Source organism: Polistes dominula, unplaced genomic scaffold (assembly GCF_049000335.1).
Source record: "Polistes dominula isolate Pdom_NZ unplaced genomic scaffold, Pdom_raw_medaka contig_79, whole genome shotgun sequence".
NCBI classification, from domain to species: Eukaryota; Metazoa; Arthropoda; class Insecta; order Hymenoptera; family Vespidae; genus Polistes; species Polistes dominula.
In genome coordinates this window covers 3,376,412-3,393,668 of record NW_028300916.1, presented here as the reverse complement: position 1 = coordinate 3,393,668, position 17,257 = coordinate 3,376,412, and the positions used below count along the sequence as shown (strand labels likewise).

General features: G+C 27.5%; 4 protein-coding genes across 9 annotated transcripts in view; 2 read left to right on the top strand and 2 right to left on the bottom strand.

Moving 5' to 3' along the window:
* Nucleotides 1-95: 95 nt before the first annotated feature.
* On the bottom strand, nucleotides 96-2,849 carry LOC107074351 (bifunctional purine biosynthesis protein ATIC). The gene is made up of 7 exons (XM_015335705.2): nucleotides 2,708-2,849; nucleotides 2,395-2,598; nucleotides 1,946-2,234; nucleotides 1,367-1,858; nucleotides 907-1,296; nucleotides 571-835; nucleotides 96-488 (listed from the first exon to the last, which is right to left on the bottom strand). Exons 1-7 carry the CDS (start codon nucleotides 2,724-2,726, stop codon nucleotides 369-371), a joined length of 1,779 nt encoding a protein of 592 aa, XP_015191191.2. The 5' UTR covers nucleotides 2,727-2,849; the 3' UTR covers nucleotides 96-368.
* A 580-nt stretch (nucleotides 2,850-3,429) lies between these two features.
* Nucleotides 3,430-8,811, top strand: LOC107074350 (DNA repair and recombination protein RAD54B). Of its 4 annotated transcripts, none has more exons than XM_089170663.1 (11): nucleotides 3,430-3,528; nucleotides 3,740-3,955; nucleotides 4,054-4,153; nucleotides 4,228-4,320; nucleotides 4,393-4,528; nucleotides 4,619-5,190; nucleotides 5,292-6,051; nucleotides 6,125-6,284; nucleotides 6,387-6,513; nucleotides 6,585-6,824; nucleotides 6,959-7,152. In XM_089170663.1, the coding sequence occupies exons 2-11, from the start codon at nucleotides 3,768-3,770 to the stop codon at nucleotides 7,040-7,042; spliced, it is 2,460 nt and encodes an 819-aa protein (XP_089026789.1). In that variant the 5' UTR covers nucleotides 3,430-3,528; nucleotides 3,740-3,767; the 3' UTR covers nucleotides 7,043-7,152. The 4 variants fall into 4 exon arrangements, with proteins under 4 accessions (XP_089026789.1, XP_089026788.1, XP_089026790.1 ...); XM_089170662.1 differs by having other exon boundaries at nucleotides 3,479-3,656; XM_089170664.1 differs by lacking the exon at nucleotides 6,959-7,152 and adding an exon at nucleotides 8,675-8,811 and having other exon boundaries at nucleotides 3,521-3,955.
* LOC107074353 (enoyl-CoA delta isomerase 2) lies at nucleotides 6,855-8,598 on the bottom strand. The gene is made up of 6 exons (XM_015335708.2): nucleotides 8,234-8,598; nucleotides 7,971-8,128; nucleotides 7,712-7,832; nucleotides 7,537-7,626; nucleotides 7,310-7,444; nucleotides 6,855-7,218 (listed from the first exon to the last, which is right to left on the bottom strand). The coding sequence occupies exons 1-6, from the start codon at nucleotides 8,339-8,341 to the stop codon at nucleotides 7,063-7,065; spliced, it is 768 nt and encodes a 255-aa protein (XP_015191194.2). The 5' UTR covers nucleotides 8,342-8,598; the 3' UTR covers nucleotides 6,855-7,062.
* Nucleotides 8,751-17,257, top strand: part of LOC107074352 (protein FAM76A) — a 23,520-nt gene continuing 15,013 nt past the window's right edge. For 2 of the 3 annotated variants that reach the window (XR_016176015.1, XM_089170668.1), the window contains exons 1-6: nucleotides 8,751-9,097; nucleotides 9,413-9,477; nucleotides 9,606-9,819; nucleotides 10,533-10,669; nucleotides 10,775-11,018; nucleotides 11,122-11,359. Coding sequence is in view for 2 of the 3 variants with exons in the window: in XM_089170668.1 (XP_089026794.1) it covers nucleotides 9,002-9,097; nucleotides 9,413-9,477; nucleotides 9,606-9,819; nucleotides 10,533-10,669; nucleotides 10,775-11,018; nucleotides 11,122-11,355 (990 nt within the window). In the remaining variant the exon portion in view is untranslated. Of the gene's footprint in view, nucleotides 9,098-9,412; nucleotides 9,478-9,605; nucleotides 9,820-10,532; nucleotides 10,670-10,774; nucleotides 11,019-11,121; nucleotides 11,360-11,830; nucleotides 12,447-17,257 lie in introns of those variants that run through there. The other variant, XM_015335707.2, reaches the window with a different exon arrangement.

Sequence of the window (17,257 nt, the reverse complement as noted above, 5' to 3'; positions counted from 1 at the left end):
TGTTAATTACAGAATAATATTTTTCAATCACAATTCGTGAATATGACCTCCCCCCTTTGATGTTTTTAGAAAAAAGGAAAATTTCATGTCAAATTGATTTTTAGAAATAGATCATCTTGTTTATTAAATTTTTTTAATAAATCTTTTAAACATTTAAAGCGTAAACGAGCATACAAAACTCGTGCCTTTTATAAAAATATATATTTTAATAAGCATTTTAGTGTGTGTGTGTGTGTTTATGTGTGTGTTAATGTATATAAAAATATTTATTCAATTATTATGTATAACAAATAACTTCAACTGCATTATTAGATTGTTGCTTAATTAAATGCTTATTAATATCAATATTATTTGAATAAATGATTGTATTAATGATGGAATAGTCTCACGTTTGTATGGCACAATACAATGTTATGTTCATTGCAGGCTTGAATTACCACATCGTCGTTGGTAGAACCAGCAGGACTAGCGATGTATGAAACTCCACTCTAATTTGATAATGAAAATAAAAATATTTTTATTTAGTTCTAATTATATAAATGTATATATTAGAAAAGTATAGAAACTAACCAGTCTAGCTCGATCCACATTATCTCTAAACGGGAAGAAAGCGTCGCTACTAATAGCAACGTTGTTTAGCTTTTTAATCCATTCTACTTTATCATTTTCAGTGAGTTTTTCAGGAACTTCTTCATACATTGCTGCCCAAGTAGATTCGTCCATGTCTTTTCCAATAGATCCATTAACATAATTATCAATAGCGTTTGAAATTTCAGCTCTTTTTACACCTTTTTTGAATTTCATACCAATTACTTTAGGATGTTGTCTAAGCCACCTATTAATATAATAATAATAATTGATATAATATATATTTTGTAACAAAGTTTCAATTAACATATAATATACCAATTATCAGCTTTGTCTCCAGCTAATCGTGTACAATGAATTCTTGATTGTTGACCTGCACCAATTCCAATAACTTGTCCATCTTTTGCATAGCATACTGAATTACTTTGAGTATATTTTACAGCAATAGTTGCCACAATCAAGTCTCGCATAGCTGCTTCTGATATATCTTTTACGTTAGAAACAATATTTTGGAAAGTCTGATTATTAATAATTGCGTCATTACGCCTTTGTTCCATTGTAAGTCCATAAAGAACTTTATGTTCCATTATAGATGGTTCATAAGTTGGATCGATTTGTAATATACAATAGCCCCCATTTTTCTTTTTCTTTAAAATTTGAAGAGCCTCCTCTGAATAACCAGGAGCAATTATACCATCAGAAACTTCCCTATAAATATATAAATTGTAATAATAATAATAATAATAATAATAATATAATCATAATAATAATATAATACCTTGAAATAATTTTAGCTGTTGCGACATCGCATGGATCAGACAATGCCACAAAATCTCCAAAACTAGACATTCTATCTGCTCCTCTTGCTCGAGCATAAGCAGAAGATAAAGGCGTTAATTGATTAATCAAATCATCTACTTGACATAATTTAGCTTGCACATTATCTAATGGGACACCAACTGCTGCGCCTGCTGGGCTAACGTGTTTGAAAGATGTTGCGGCTGGTAATTTCAAAGCAGTTTTTAATTCTTTCACTAATTGATAACCATTTAGTGCATCGCATAAATTAATAAAACCTGGAGACCCATTAACAACCGTTAATGGTAGCTTATCCAAAGTTGTAAATATTTGTGCTGGTTTCTGATGAGGATTCATTCCGTATCTAAGAGTTAGTTGTGAAACACCAGCACTATATTGTTTACGGAAAAAGTCTGAAATAGCATTATCATATTCTGCAGTATGTGTGAATGCTTTTAATGCTAACATTTGTCTGGAATTAAATAACAATTATTTATATTAATTTAATTGACTTAAAAATTTATAAATATATAAACAAAATTGTGAAGAGAAAAGATACCTAGTTTGAACAGATGTACTCTTGTTAGGAGAAGTTTCTATTTCATTAATTACTTTATCATAATCACTCGGATCACAAACAACTGTAACTCTGGAATGATTTTTTGCTGCTGCACGCAACAGAGTAACACCTCCAATATCAATATTTTCTACAGCATCCTCAATTTTTACATCAGGTTTTGATACAGTTTTTACAAATGAATACAAATTGCATATTACTATACTAATCATATCATAATTTTGTTCATGAAGATCTTGTTGATCAGATTTTGTAAGTCTAGCCAATATACCTGTATACACATAGATTATATAATTATATATATAAAATATGAACACAATTTTTATTTTTTAATTAAGTAATAAATATCTAAAATTTTATAAACTTAAAGTAAAAATATTAAGTTCATATATATATATTTGATTATATATTAATAATTATAAATAATCTACCAGCATGAACAGCTGGATGGAGAGTTTTTACACGGCCTCCAAGCATTTCAGGTGCTCCAGTAATATCAGATACATCTTTAACGGGAAGACCAGAATCTCTCAATGATTTTGCAGTACCACCAGATGCAACTAAAGTTAATCCTATTTCATGCAGTTTTTTACCAAGTGGAAGTAAGTTGGTTTTGTCAGAAACACTCAGAAGAGCTATGATTAAGTACAAAAAAAAAAATTATTCAATATATTATAAACCATCACGTGTGGTAAATATTTAATTAATAATTCTAAAGTATATTTATTCAGTTAAAATGTTTACCTAGTTTTCCAGCTGTCATTTTTCCGTTCACTTAGTTGTAGAAAGAAGTTTCTTTTAAAGAGCAATTTCTTGCAACAAGTTATAAAATTATGTGTTGTAACCGAACCAGATGAAAGAAGTTTAATGGTGATTTTAAAGGCGGGAATTATCTCTATAACTTGCTTTCAGGACCGTATCTAATCAAGGTTACTTTATATTGCATAAGAAGTAATGAAGATTAGTATTGAAACTAGTTGAATAACTATAGATTAGAAAGAATTTTTTTTAAATGAAAACATTTTTGTTTCATATTATCAAAGAAAAAAAATAGAAGTAGAAAATTTGTGGGCATAAGATCTTAAAAAGACAAAATTTTAAATGCGATAGGTTTTATACAGCATATATGACGTCCCTGATTAATAGCCATAAGAAGTTTAAGATTATTTTTTATTATGCCTTATTGATAATATGTTTTGATCAACAATTTACGTCAAAGTATCTCGCAATTCGCGGGTGGTCGTGTTAAATGTTATCAATATTTAAATAAGATAAAATTACTGCAATAACATATGAATAATTGAACTTTTAAACATTCTTAATAACTAGAGTGTTTTAACTTAAGGATTGAGATAACAAATATGTTACATATTAACTTTTCTTATTTAGATAAACATGTTTACGTATGAATTATTATCATTATTTAATTTTATATGCAAATGAAATTTAAAAAAATTCGAAGGGGGGACGATCTTATCGACTGGTAAAATATGTGCCGTCATCTAGCGGTAGTAGCTATTACTTCATCTTACCGACTGGTAAAATTCGATTATTAGTATTCCCGCGTAAGTGTAGTGCTCTCTAACTGAATTCGAAACGTCTTTGTATAAATTTTATATTTATCAAAATTAAATACTATTTATGTTATATTTTTTATAAAAAAGCAGTATGGTGTAAAGTGTTTCTAATTATTGTAGGAGTTTTGTCTTGATGACTATATTATTTAAGAATTTATTAATAAAAATAAACGTTATCATTTAAGTTCTTAATTTTTAGCAACTCATTTCCTTGAATTTTACATAAAATGTCATACGAAAACAACGGTTTAAATATTCCCATTAGAAGTACTGCGAAAGTTTTGAGCTTCTTTAATAGATCAAAAGAAGTAATTACCGAGAATGAAGTTAAAAATGATTCTGTGATTTCCGAATGTGATACTGAATTAAATACCAACAAGAATAAACGTCCATGTGCAGAAAGTAATAATAAACTGTATGTATTACTTTTCTAAGATATGTTTGATTTATTTGAATTATATTTTTTCTTATTTATATTGCTATTAATATCATACGAACTAACATTGATTTTAGGATATTTAACGTTGTATTTGGAAAAGTAACTACTAAAAAACATAAAACATGGGATAATGATGGTTATTTAGAAGTTAGTGGAAAAAATGCGATTTTAAAGGTAACATATTTACATATATTATCTAGCTTATTAGTATAAGAATATTTTATATATTTTGTTCTATTAATAAGTAGGATCAGGATGGTAGTATCGTTGGCAGAACAACAGTCAATCCACAAAGTTTAGATGAAGGTTTTAGATTAATTATGGGTGGTAAGGAAGTAGAGGTAAATAAATATGATATTTTTGGCTGATAAATTAATTCGTTAATATAAAAATTAATTTGAAATTGTTATTAGATAATTGGCAGAGTAACACATGATATAAACTTAGCGAATAATACTTGCAAAAGTATAGAAGATAAAGAACCACCGAGGAAGAAGTTTAAAACTTCCATTACCGGTTCACGTTTATTAGGAGTTTCACTTAAAAAAAGTAAGAAATGTTTCAATTGAAAATATTCATTAAGAAATATTTTATTCCATTATTTTATAGTTTATCAATGTTACCTATTTCATATTGTAGATTCTGAGTTAACTTCTGAAGCATTAATAATGCCAAGTTTGTCTAATAAATTAGATGGTACAAGTGATAATATTAATTTAGAAAATGAACAACAAGTGTCTGTAGATGCCTGTTTAACAAATGTACTTAGACCACATCAACGAGATGGAGTGATTTTTCTTTATGAATGTATTATGGGAATCAAAGTTGAAAATAATTATGGTGCTATTTTGGCAGATGAAATGGGCCTTGGTAAAACATTGCAATGTATAACATTGATATGGACTCTCTTAAAGAAAGGACCATTTGGTAAACCAATATTGAAACGTGTAATTATTGTGACTCCCAGTAGTCTGTGTAGCAATTGGAAAAAAGAATTTATTCATTGGTTGGGCTCTCATAGGATTTTTCCGTTCATTGCTGATAGTAAAAATAAGCCATTAAATTTTAAAAGACAACCAAGATCGCAAGTATTAATTATTAGTTATGAAATGTTTGTTAGAAGCTACGAAGAGATAAAAGATATTAAATTTGATTTAATAATATGCGATGAAGGACATAGATTGAAAAATAGTAATATACAGGCAGCCAAGGTATAACAGTATTATTTTAATTTATATCATTAATTTTTGTTAACAAATAAATTCACTTGTGATTATTTTATATATATTTATATATATTTTATGTTTCACAGCTGTTACAAGAAATGGATTGTAAAAAAAGAATTCTTTTATCAGGCACACCTATACAGAATGATTTGCAAGAATTTTATACTCTTGTCAATTTTGTAAATCCTGTAATTTTAGGTAGCAGTACAGAATACAAGCATTATTACGAAGATCCTATCATTGCTTCCCAATGTCCATATGCAACTGAAGATGCTCAATCTATAGGAAAGGAACGAGCTCAAGAATTGCGCGATGCAACTAGTCCTTTTATTTTGAGACGTACCCAAGAAATAATTAGTAAATATTTACCACAAAAGAATGAAATGGTTATATTTTGTCATTTATCAAAAAGACAAAAAAACTTATATTCTCTTGTAATTGATACTTGGTTTGATAATACGATATTACCGGAGAAAAAAGTATCACCTTTAACGATTATAACAGCACTTAAAAAAATTTGCAATCATCCAGATTTATTTACCAATGATAAAGATAATATTTTAAATAATAATCCAATGTTTTTGCAATTAATCAAAAATGATAATTCTTCAAATGTTAATGAAACAGAATATTGTGGTAAAATAACGCTCGTTCGATGTTTAATGAGAAATATCAAAAATACCAATGAAAAAATTGTATTAGTTTCTTATTACACACAAACACTTGATTTTTTGGAAACTATTTGTAATGCCGAAGGCTTGAAATTTTGTAGACTCGACGGTAGTACACAAAATGTGTCCAGAATGAAAATTATAGAACAATTCAATTGTAAAACTGATGATAGTAGTAAGTAAATATATATTTTCATTGTGTTGTATATTATTATTTTGTTGTTTATAAAGGTACATTATAATTACAGAAATATTCTTATTAAGTGCTAAAGCAGGAGGTGTAGGATTAAATTTACCAGGAGCATCTAGGCTAATATTATTTGATTCTGATTGGAATCCCGCATCGGATGCTCAAGCTATGGCGAGAATATGGAGGCAGGGTCAAAAGAAAAATGTTTATATCTATAGGTATGTTATAATTATGAGATGCATAATTTGTTATTTTAGTTATTTAAGGAAATGTATTAAAAATATTTGAATTATACGAACTCTATATTTTACAATTGTTAGATTATTAATGTCAGGCACTATTGAAGAAAAAATATATCAACGTCAAATTAGTAAAACAAATTTAAGTGAAATTGTTGTAGATGCAAATAATCTTTCTTCTTTAAAACTATCAGCTAACGAATTAAAGGTAAATTACAATTATTATATATTGCATTAATTTAATTTGAATCATTAATAATTAAAATTTAATTTATATAGGATTTATTCACCTTAACATTAAATACAGATTCTTTGACACACGATTTGATGAATTGCACATGCAACGATCAAACAAATCTCAACGAATTACCGGATAAATCTGAAGATACGAAAATGAATACGAAAGAGAATAATACAGAAAATATTAGCAAAAAAGAACAATCTCAACAGAATTTAACTATTAATCAACTTCTTGATTGGCAGCATTATCGACAACCATTTTCAGATGTTATGATGCAGGTAAGATAACAAAATTATAAGGTATTTTAGTTACAATGCTATTATATATATATATTTTATAGTTATTACTGTGATAACATATTAAGTATTAAAAAAATAAAGGTACATATTTTCATATAGATTTCTATTTTTAGGAACTCATGTTAAAGCAAGTATCTAAAAATATTTCATTTATATTCAAAAATTCCATAACCGAAAAATATGATTCGACAATTTGAAAGTTAATGTAAAATAGGAATTATAATTTATTTTTATTTGACATAAAATTTAATATTCTATTAACAGTTTCACCTGATTCGATTATTTGTTTAAGTTCTTCCGTTTCTGCTTTATTTATTTCCAATAAAGTTTGTTTAGTACATTTTTGCACTAAACGTTTAATAGCCACTATAGACTGAAATTTGATTTTAATAATTATTCAATTAGCAACAAAAGTAATGAATAAAATATAAAAATCATATTAAAAGAAATTCAAATGTGTATACCTTTGTAGAAAGTTGACTTAGTTTATTTAAATATTTCCATACTTCTTCTTCATTTTGATATATATTTCCAACTAAACGATATTCCTTTGCTTCTTTAGCATCCATTTTATATCCAAAATATAACATTTCACTAGCCTAGAAAAATACAAAATTTTACAACATATTTTTTGGAGAATGGACATTTTTAGAGAATAGAATATTGAAATAAATGTATATAATATAATTACTTTACTCGGTCCCATTATCTTTGGAAATATATATGAAGAACAACCTTCGGATGTGAAACCTAATTTAGTAAAAGGTGTGTAGAAGTATGCCTTAAAAATATAAACAATTAAATTTAATGAAAACTAAGTTAAATATACAAAATAATTTTTATACAATTGTATAATGAAATTATACCTTCTCCGAAGCATATACAATATCACAAAGCCCAAGTAAAGTGGTTCCTACACCAATTGCTGGACCATTTACAACAGCTATCAATAATTTAGGAAAAGTAATCAGAGCATCGATAAAATTTCTATAAAAATTCAAATATATGTAGATATGTATATATATATATATATATATATATATATATATATATATATACACTTAACATATTAAATACATGTGTGTGTATAATATATTAATATAAATTATAAGTAAAATTATTTACTTAAAAATTGTAATGAAATTTTCATTTGAAATGCTTGGATTTAATATATTAAGATCATTTCCACTGGTAAAGAAGTGTCCTGTTCCAGTTAAAACAACCATGTTTATGCTATCATCTTTTGAAGAATCATTTAAGATATTTGTTATTTCCTTGTACATCTGTGTAATGGTATATATATATATATATATATATATATATAAATGTATTTCTTTCAATAATATCACCAAATTATAATATTTTAATAAGCATTGAAAATATATTACCTTTATTGATATAGCATTCTTTTTCTTAGGTCTATTAAATATAACTTTTTTAATTCCATTATTTAAGTTAATTATAAGAATATCTTCTTCAGCGTTAATCGAATCCATTTTAATATCGTTACGTAAATGTGTTGTTAATTATTTCAATTAATAAAAAAAGAAATATATATTATAAGAATGTACTTCTATATGAAATGTTTACGAATGTTGGTACATATTTACAGTTAGATAAATATTTGAAAGAGAGATGTTTCTGATTAATTTATCTGGAAAAATGTGAAATCTTAAGTAAGATAAATATTCTAACAAAAATGTGAAAATTGATGTTAGACATAAATCATACATACAGTGTAAAGAGAAAACAAAAAGATAGAATAAAAAGAAAATATATATTTTATATAGATAATATATATATATAAAAGTTAAAAAATAAACCAACAGATGGCGCTACGTTTTTCCCGTTTGGACTCATAGATGGCACTGTGAAATCAACAACCGGTTGGAACAAGTGTAAAAGAGTAAGGTGGTTATGCTTGTGGGATTCAGCGTCTTACGTGAACAATTTACTAAAACATGTAAGGAAACAGTGCACGGCATATCTACGTTGCAATTTTTTACGTTTATTTTTTTTCTTTTCGTTAAAAACAATCGTTAAAACGCATCGAAGGACGTTACAAATCATTTTTCATCGTCTTACGAAATTCTTTTTATCGTTCGTGACATTACAATTTGGAAGCTACAAGGGCAAACACGAATAGCTGTTTAAAAATGAGCACGAACAATGCACAGGCACTTTTTGCGTGCTCAAGATGTTTTTCAAGGCATCCTTTCGAGGATCTTTCACCAGGACAACAATTATGCAAGGTAAATTATTTGTCGTTGTAATATTAGTTGATTATAATTTATGCGCGAAATTTTGTACTTCAGCGGGACGTTTCGAAGCGTCTCTTTCGTTTCGTAGAAACCAATTGCTAATATTAGAACATTTAATATGATTATATGTTTGACGCGTGATCGGTTATTTATTTGAATTCTTTTCAATTTTTTTCATTATTTCTAATCATTTTAATAATCCACAAATCTATATGAAAAAAAAAAAATAATAATTATTCAATTAATTTATTTAATTCAATATTCAATTGTTTATTAAAATTACAATTATATTTTGTATTACCTTAGGAATGTAGAGGTGCATTCCCTGTTGTGAAATGCACATACTGCAGGTCGGAGTTCCAACAGACGATGTAAGTATAGAAACATTAAGCAGCAATGTGTTTTCTGATACATAGGACATAGTAAACATAGATTTGATTGTTCTATGTTAAGAATGACATTTTCAAAGTATTATTTTATTCTTGTTATTCTTTTATAGAAAAGGAAATACAAGTACCATATGTAAAAAGTGCGAACAAAATGTCAAGTCATATGGAAAACCATCAGCGTGCGAATATTGCAACACCATTGCTGCATTTATTGGCAGTAAGTGTCAACGGTGTACTAATTCTGAAAAACGTTATGGTCCTCCAGTCACTTGCGAGCAATGCAAGCAGAAGTGTGCCTTTGACAGACAGGATGAAGATAAAAAGGTAAAAGATGAATTAATATTGAAAATAAGAAAAATGATTCTTTGTCACAGCGAAGGAGACATCTTCAGCTGCTCAGATACTATCGCTATTACTTGCGACATTTTTTGTATTAACATATTGCTGACGTTTATTTTATAACTTGCCTTAAGAACGCGTTTATGAAATTTATAGTTTTGTTTAGAAATTCTTATATGAAAGAGTCGGATCTTTATCGGATCATATTCTGTAAAGTAAATATATTATGAATTCAATTGATTTTGCATGTATCAAGTTACATACAGATAAAAGAGATTCCCTAATTGATCACACTATGTACTTTGAATATATTTAACGCTTTGTCTTTTTCTATGCTTTGTGCACTTTTTTGGAACACAAGAAATTTCCATATAATTTCATTGGTATTGCATGTCGTTGTAATATTTACAAGCAAGCGTCTATGGGAGATATCTTTCATATGGAATTTTTTTAGATTTCCATATTTCCTGTGTTCCTGCATAACAGAGGGTAGCTGTGCACACTGTTCTCTTTTGATTCGTATATCTTTATCGGATCAGTGTGTATGACTTCCTGTCAAAAATTCTTTTCTTTTTTTAGAGAACGAATAAACATCAAGTGTAGTTTCTACAGCTAAGACCTCTCTCTTGTTGGTATATGGTAATACATTAAAGTCGCAATAACGCTACTGCTAGTTACCTTGGTATTTTTGTTTTTAGGTTGACGGCAAATTGTTATGTTGGCTTTGTACTCTATCTTATAAGCGGGCCTTGGCTAAGACGAAACAATCAGATGCTGAGAGGAGAGCGCATATGAAACTAGCTCAACAACGGGCCGCTAAACACAAGGAGCACAAGTAAGCATTCAAATAAATTGATTTTACTTAAGGTATGCACTTTCATTACGTCTTTTATAGACACTTCTTATTTAATTTTTGATTGATTTATTGATTTCTTATTAGATTAAAAGGTCACAATAAGAGGCCACAGAGAGTTGATGTTACTAAGCTGCCACCGCAATCAGAAGGAGGAGATACGAATGGCCCTACTCCAGTTAAGGTTGCACGAATGGCCGGTGTACACGATCCTCACGATCCAAACAGTTCAGATCATGTGGTTGCAGTTACACAACTTAAGGAGAAAATAGCTCATCTTCAAAAACAAATCAGTATGAAAGATAGTCAGCTCCTTGCTAAAGACAGACAGGTATATATAAGTTTAATACTATTACATAATTTCTTTTCAGTTATATATATATATATACATTTGATTGTTATTATTTTTGTTTGTTTGTTTCTTTATAATACAGATAACGGAATTGAAGGCAAAAAATTTTACATCTGAGACAGAGCTACGCAATAAGATGAAAGCAACCGAAAAGGAATACGAAGCTAAAGTATCCAACATGCAACATAAAATATCGAGTTTGTTAAAGGAAGTAGCATCATTATCGAAGACATCCAAACGAGGTGACAGAGTAGCTGCTACTAAGACTGAAGCTGGGACCAACAGTGGAAGTGGAACAGACAGCCCTGTACCTTGATAAGGTATGAAAATGGAACTTAAATAATTCATTCATTGATTTTATTGCACATTCACTAAGTTTAAAAATTCAAATCTACTAAAGCGAGATTACGAAATAGTATTAATTCAAAATAATGTCCAAATGAAGCTTCATTTTTGTATTCAATTTGTAACGTTATTTGTAATTGTTAAATAACCGAAGTATAGGCTTATATTTTCGATTAATATTAATAATGTTTTTTATTCTTATTTTTCTTTGTCTGATTTTCTCGATTTTTTAAATGATAATACAGTAAACTCTCGTATAACTCTCGTATAATAATATTATCCATTTTGTTGTGCTATAGAAAGAAAATTCTTCTATAAAATGAATTGTTTAACGTGTCATTTAATTATATACGAGGATCGTGTTATACGAGGATCTATTGTAATTGATCTCATATTGATAAGATCATAATATGAATAGCACATTAGAATTATCAAACTGTTTGCAGGAACTTCGTTAGCTGCGCAACATACTCGAATGCCCATAATTTCATAAATCATGTGGTACATTACGAATAGTTAATTGTTTCCATTAATCAAACGAAATTGTATTATTTTTCTAATTACTATAGGAATGTATATTATCTTCGATATATACATGAAAGTCTCGTTTATCCTTCAATTGGGAAAACGAGTGCGTGCAAAAGTTTTTATCTGTAAGTTAGATAGTCTTTTTCTTAAATAATTCGCGCGAGTGACAATTCTGCTTACACGCAAAATGAGTTTTTATCGTGAAAGAAATAGTTGATTAGGTTTTTTTATGAACCTGAATGATGATGTGTCTCCTATGGTTAAAATGCGATTTTTTATGTTCTTGAACGAAATAGCATTAATAACAACAAAAATAAGTAAAAATAAAATGAAATTAAATAAAATAAGTAAATAAATAAATAAATAAATAAATAAATAAATAAATGATGTTACATGTGAATAGATTGTATGAATCGAATGATATGGCTCATGTAAGGTTTTATTATTTATAATAACAATAATGTAATGAAAATGAGCCAAGATATGGTGATTGTGTAGGTCAATTTACAATAAAACATTTAAAATCATTGATTACCCATGTGGTCTTCTCACGTTCAACTCAGAGTAACCTTTTTTACGTATCATTTTTATTTGTCTAATATTAATCCACATTATTTCTTATTATTCCAATCCACAGTTGTTATTTCCTTTCTATTTCCTCTTGAAAAGTATATATATATATATATATAGAAAAGGATATGCGTGTGTGTGTGTATATATATATTTAGGTATCAAAAAGGTAGTGACATGTTCATGTAAATATCCAACAGCCATATATTTATTTTTTATTTTAAGAAACAAATGCTAATTGAGCATTACCTATTCAATAATTGTAATGATAATAAATGCGTAACAATTTACTATATACGAAGTGTAAGGATAATTAACTTTTAATTTATAGTCGTTTAAATATATGTACGAGAATTGTACACGCGTGTACAAATACGCGGTTGGAGTTTATTCTTTATTTTATTGAGAGATGATAAGAACTAAATATTGCTTCTTTGTTGCCGAGGCTTATTTTTTTTATTTTTTATTATTTTTTTATTATTATTATTATTATTATTATTATTATTATTATTATAGTCTCTCGCTTTCTTTCGATATTTTACTACTTTCAGCATATTTACACGGTTTCACTCTTTTCTTCCTCCTACTACTCTTCATTATCCTCTTGCACACTTCTCCTCTATCTATCTATCTATATCTATCGATTTATTTAGTCATTCCATTCTCTCGAGTTTTCTATTTTTCTCATTTCATTTCGATTATGATAATTTATATCATGCCTTTCATATTTTTCTTTTTTTTTGTCTTTTTTTTTGTTCTTTTCTTTTCATTTTCTTTTTTATCTAACACATTTCATTTCCATTTCATTGTTCAAACCTATTAAATACTAGGTTTCTCTTGAATTCGTTAATAATATTTATAGTGCGCTTATTACAGGCAAAGCGGGAAATCAAGAAGAATTCATCGATATGGAATAATTAATAATGTATTTTCTTATAAGAGCGTTTCTGGAAAATCTTTTTATATTTCGTTCGGATGTATTATGATGTACGCATGCATGTAAAGATTACGAACGTAGCAAAAATACTTCTTGATTCTACGGTAATATAATATCTAATGTATTATATATCCATGTGGTGTGTGAAAAATGTCGCACGAAGCGTGGTGTTGTTTGTTGTATCGATAAAATGGAAAAGCGATGAACCAAAAAATTCGTCAAAAATATTTTTATCGACGAAATATTCGTCGACTTTTGAAAAATAACTCTTTTTCTTTTTCTTTTTCTTTTTCTATGTGACTTTCTCTTTCTCTTTCTCTTTCTGTTTTTAATTCAATGTCATCGCGTTGGTCAAGCATTATGCTGTTGCATACGTAGATGAATTTTTCCATAACGCCTTCATAAGCTCTACCCAAGTTTTGTACACTTTGCATAAATAATTAATTGGTATAGCGCGTGCATTATTATATTTACAAGTTTTTCTATAAATAAGAAATTATTTTTATATAAATTCAATGCCTGAGTCACCCACGTTGCCTGTCACATATTATAAACGTATCAGCAGATTTCATTTCATATTTTCAAGGCTTTACACAGTTTATTTCTTTATGTTTTCTTCTATTCGTTTTGTTATTCGGATTTTCGCAGTTTATTTGGAAGATACGTTCACCAAGGAACCTTTTTTACTTTTCTTTTATTTATTTATTTATTTATTTATTTATTTCACTCTCTACTTTTCTTCTTATGATTTTTCTGTTTTTTTTTTTTTTGGTTTCTTTCTGTCTTTCATTTTTTTTTTTTTGCATGTGCACTCATGTTAGCGCGCGTAAAGCTCTTTTTTTCATGTTTGATTAATGAAATATAGGTATTATAGAAGCTGATGAAAATGATTCGTAAGATAATATTACAAATGATCGAATTAAAAATTTGTCTTTTCGTTTACCGAACGTTACACGTGTTGCCTTTGACTTCTTTTTTTTTTTTTTCTTTTTATGTCTGTGTGTGTGTGTGTGCGAGATTTTGTTCTTTCCAATCACCTCTCTTCTTAACAACTAAATACATAATACATATATGATGCGTGTTGAGAAAGCTAGCATTCGAAATAACGTTCTTAATGCTTTGTGCTTACATATCTCGAATTACTCTTTCGTTACCATCGATCTGAAATCGTATCGCATTTTTAACTTCCCTTCTTTCTTTCATTACTTATTAATATTTATTATTATATTATTATTATTATTATTATTATAATTAATATTGTATTATAATAATTATTAATATTATTGTTATAATTATATTATTATTATTATTATTATTGTAATTATTATTTTATTGTTATTATTAATATTAATATTAATATTATTATAATTATTGTTATTATTATTATTATTTTAATGTTAATATTAATATTATTATTATTATTATTATTTTAGAACTCTTTAAACGCGTGAGAGCCGTGCGTATATCAGTCTGTGATACGTCGTTAAGTATAATCATTACAAATCGATGATTTCAAGATTTGTTCGTTCATTATTTTCCCTCGAATTATTATAAATTAATTTATTTCCTTTGAATATCCCATAAACGATCTAATTCTCTTAATCATCGATCGGTAAAGATATATATGTACGTAAATGTACATACTACATACGTATGTTGTGTATTCGTACGTCGCGGTAGGTTGCGCTTACGGTGATATCAACGTCGACAAAATTGACGATTTATTTTTAAAATTATTGGAAGTACAAAGTGTGGTAGTTGATTATAAAAATCGATGGAAGATTGTAAAAGACATATAATGGATGGTGATCATGATTACAAGATTTTAACAGGTCCTCTTTCTCTCTCTCTCTCTCTTTCTGTTTCTCTCTCTGTTTCTCTCTTTCCTTTTCTTTCTTTTGGAATAAAACGATCGATCCAAGTAACATTTTGTATTTTGTGCGAATCAAAGATAAGATGAGAGCATTATATTATTCTTATGGATTTTTAATGTTAATAATTAATCGGAATGATGGAAGTTCAGAGTCGAGATATATATATATATTATTATTATACATATTTCCTTTTATATAAATACGTATATATTAGATAGGCCAAGTATATATGTTAAGTATTTTGTTTGCATATGAAAAGTAGCACAAAATATTGAAAAATATTGAATACATGTGTATTTAATATTAAAAAGACATTATGTGATATATCTCTTATTAATATTAATATTAATTTTAATAATATTTAATTATCATTATAAATATTATTATTATTATTCATTTAATTAATAAATATTCATTAATAAATAATATTAAATAATATTTTGCCAACAATTGTTTATTAAATAATAAATAATATTCATTTTCATTTAATATAATTCTTCAATTTAATATAATTAAATATATTTTGTGCTACTCTAGGGTTCCTTTTTATTTTGCTTCTTTAACACGTTGAGCATCACGTTAGCCATCGGTGACTGACATTAGACTTTTCGTTTAGGGTGCGTCCGTCACAAGTGACTGACACGTTTAACTATTTTTTTCAATACAAAGTAACGCCTGTGGCCTGACAGGAATTTCCTTTTGTCAGGCTACGGGTGATAAAACGAAAAGTTGAGCGTCAGGCATAAGTGCTTGACACGGCCTCAATGGGAACTTCAGTGTCAGTCACATGTGCTTGACACGGCCTCAACGAGAAGTTCAGTGTCAGTCACTTATGACTGACGTGAAACTCAACGTGTTAATCGATTTTACCTCGTGTTTGGACTTCGACGATGAAATTGTTAGTTTTTTTTCTTAAATGTTTTTTCTTTCAGGAGGAGGGAATCGAATTGTTACACAATGTTTCAATCGCATTTCATAAGATTTGACTAGATTTTGGTTTTTTTTAACAGGACTCGTGCAATCGTCGTCATCGTTGTTGTCGTCGTTCTGATTTTATTCATTTCATTAAATAATTATTAACAATTTGATAACGTCGACTCGAACGATCGATAACGAACTTGTGTAATTTAATACTTTCTCTTTCCATCGAGTACACATTAGTTATCATAGATTTATACACATGCGTGTATCATGTATGTAAAAATAGTTCAATGGATACGCTCTGGAAAATTGAAATTGTATTTTTAATGTAAATGATTGGAAGACAAGAGTTCGAATAATAAGCGACGAAAATTCTTCGTGTCAAGGATTTCAGTTATTTTCTTCTTATTTTTCTTTCAAACAATTCACTAATTATTGCATTTGGAAGAGGACTAAATATAAATATATATATATCTATACATATATTACTTATGTATGATGATCATGTTATCGCAAGATAATTTAATGATCTTTTATTGTTGTCGGGTCTCTAGCACGGTTGTTTGGCTAAAAAGTATCTTACGATTTATGATATTTCTACCTACAAACCTATTAACAACGATATGTCGTGTATATATATATTTATTCATATATATATATATATGTATGTGTGTATGCGTGTAAAATATAAAATTAATATAAATTATAAAGATTGAAAAGTTTATTCGCGTAACGATTAAAAAGATCAAAATGAAAACGTAGTACCTTAGTAGCACAAAATATTAAAAAATATTAAATACATATTAATATTTAATATTAGATATAATATTATTTTATATAATATAATATATATAATATATAATATATATAATATATATGAATATATATATAATAAATTTTAATATTAAATACCACATGTATTCAATACTTTTCAATATTTTGTGCTACTAGGGTATATATATATCTATATAAATCGTAGATTAATAATGTTTAATAAAAAAGGTATGAAGATTTGAATGAAATTTAGTATTCGATAAAGATTA

What these genes read in the sequence shown, in the direction of transcription:
- LOC107074351 (XM_015335705.2), bottom strand. An exon ending in CCATCCAGCTGTTCATGCTG is followed by an intron (nt 2,235 to 2,394) that starts GTAGATTATTTA and finishes ATGTGTATACAG; the next exon opens with GTATATTGGCTAGACTTACA. An exon ending in GGAGACAAAGCTGATAATTG is followed by an intron (nt 836 to 906) that starts GTATATTATATG and finishes TTATATTAATAG; the next exon opens with GTGGCTTAGACAACATCCTA.
- LOC107074353 (XM_015335708.2), bottom strand. Translation starts at nt 8,341, where the DNA reads ATGGATTCGATTAACGCTGAAGAAGATATTCTTATAATTAACTTAAAT. An exon ending in AGAATGCTATATCAATAAAG is followed by an intron (nt 8,129 to 8,233) that starts GTAATATATTTT and finishes ACCATTACACAG; the next exon opens with ATGTACAAGGAAATAACAAA. An exon ending in AATTTCATTACAATTTTTAA is followed by an intron (nt 7,833 to 7,970) that starts GTAAATAATTTT and finishes GAATTTTTATAG; the next exon opens with AAATTTTATCGATGCTCTGA.
- LOC107074350 (XM_089170663.1), top strand. Translation starts at nt 3,768, where the DNA reads ATGTCATACGAAAACAACGGTTTAAATATTCCCATTAGAAGTACTGCG. An exon ending in AGGAGTTTCACTTAAAAAAA is followed by an intron (nt 4,529 to 4,618) that starts GTAAGAAATGTT and finishes TTCATATTGTAG; the next exon opens with ATTCTGAGTTAACTTCTGAA. An exon ending in TATCAGCTAACGAATTAAAG is followed by an intron (nt 6,514 to 6,584) that starts GTAAATTACAAT and finishes TAATTTATATAG; the next exon opens with GATTTATTCACCTTAACATT.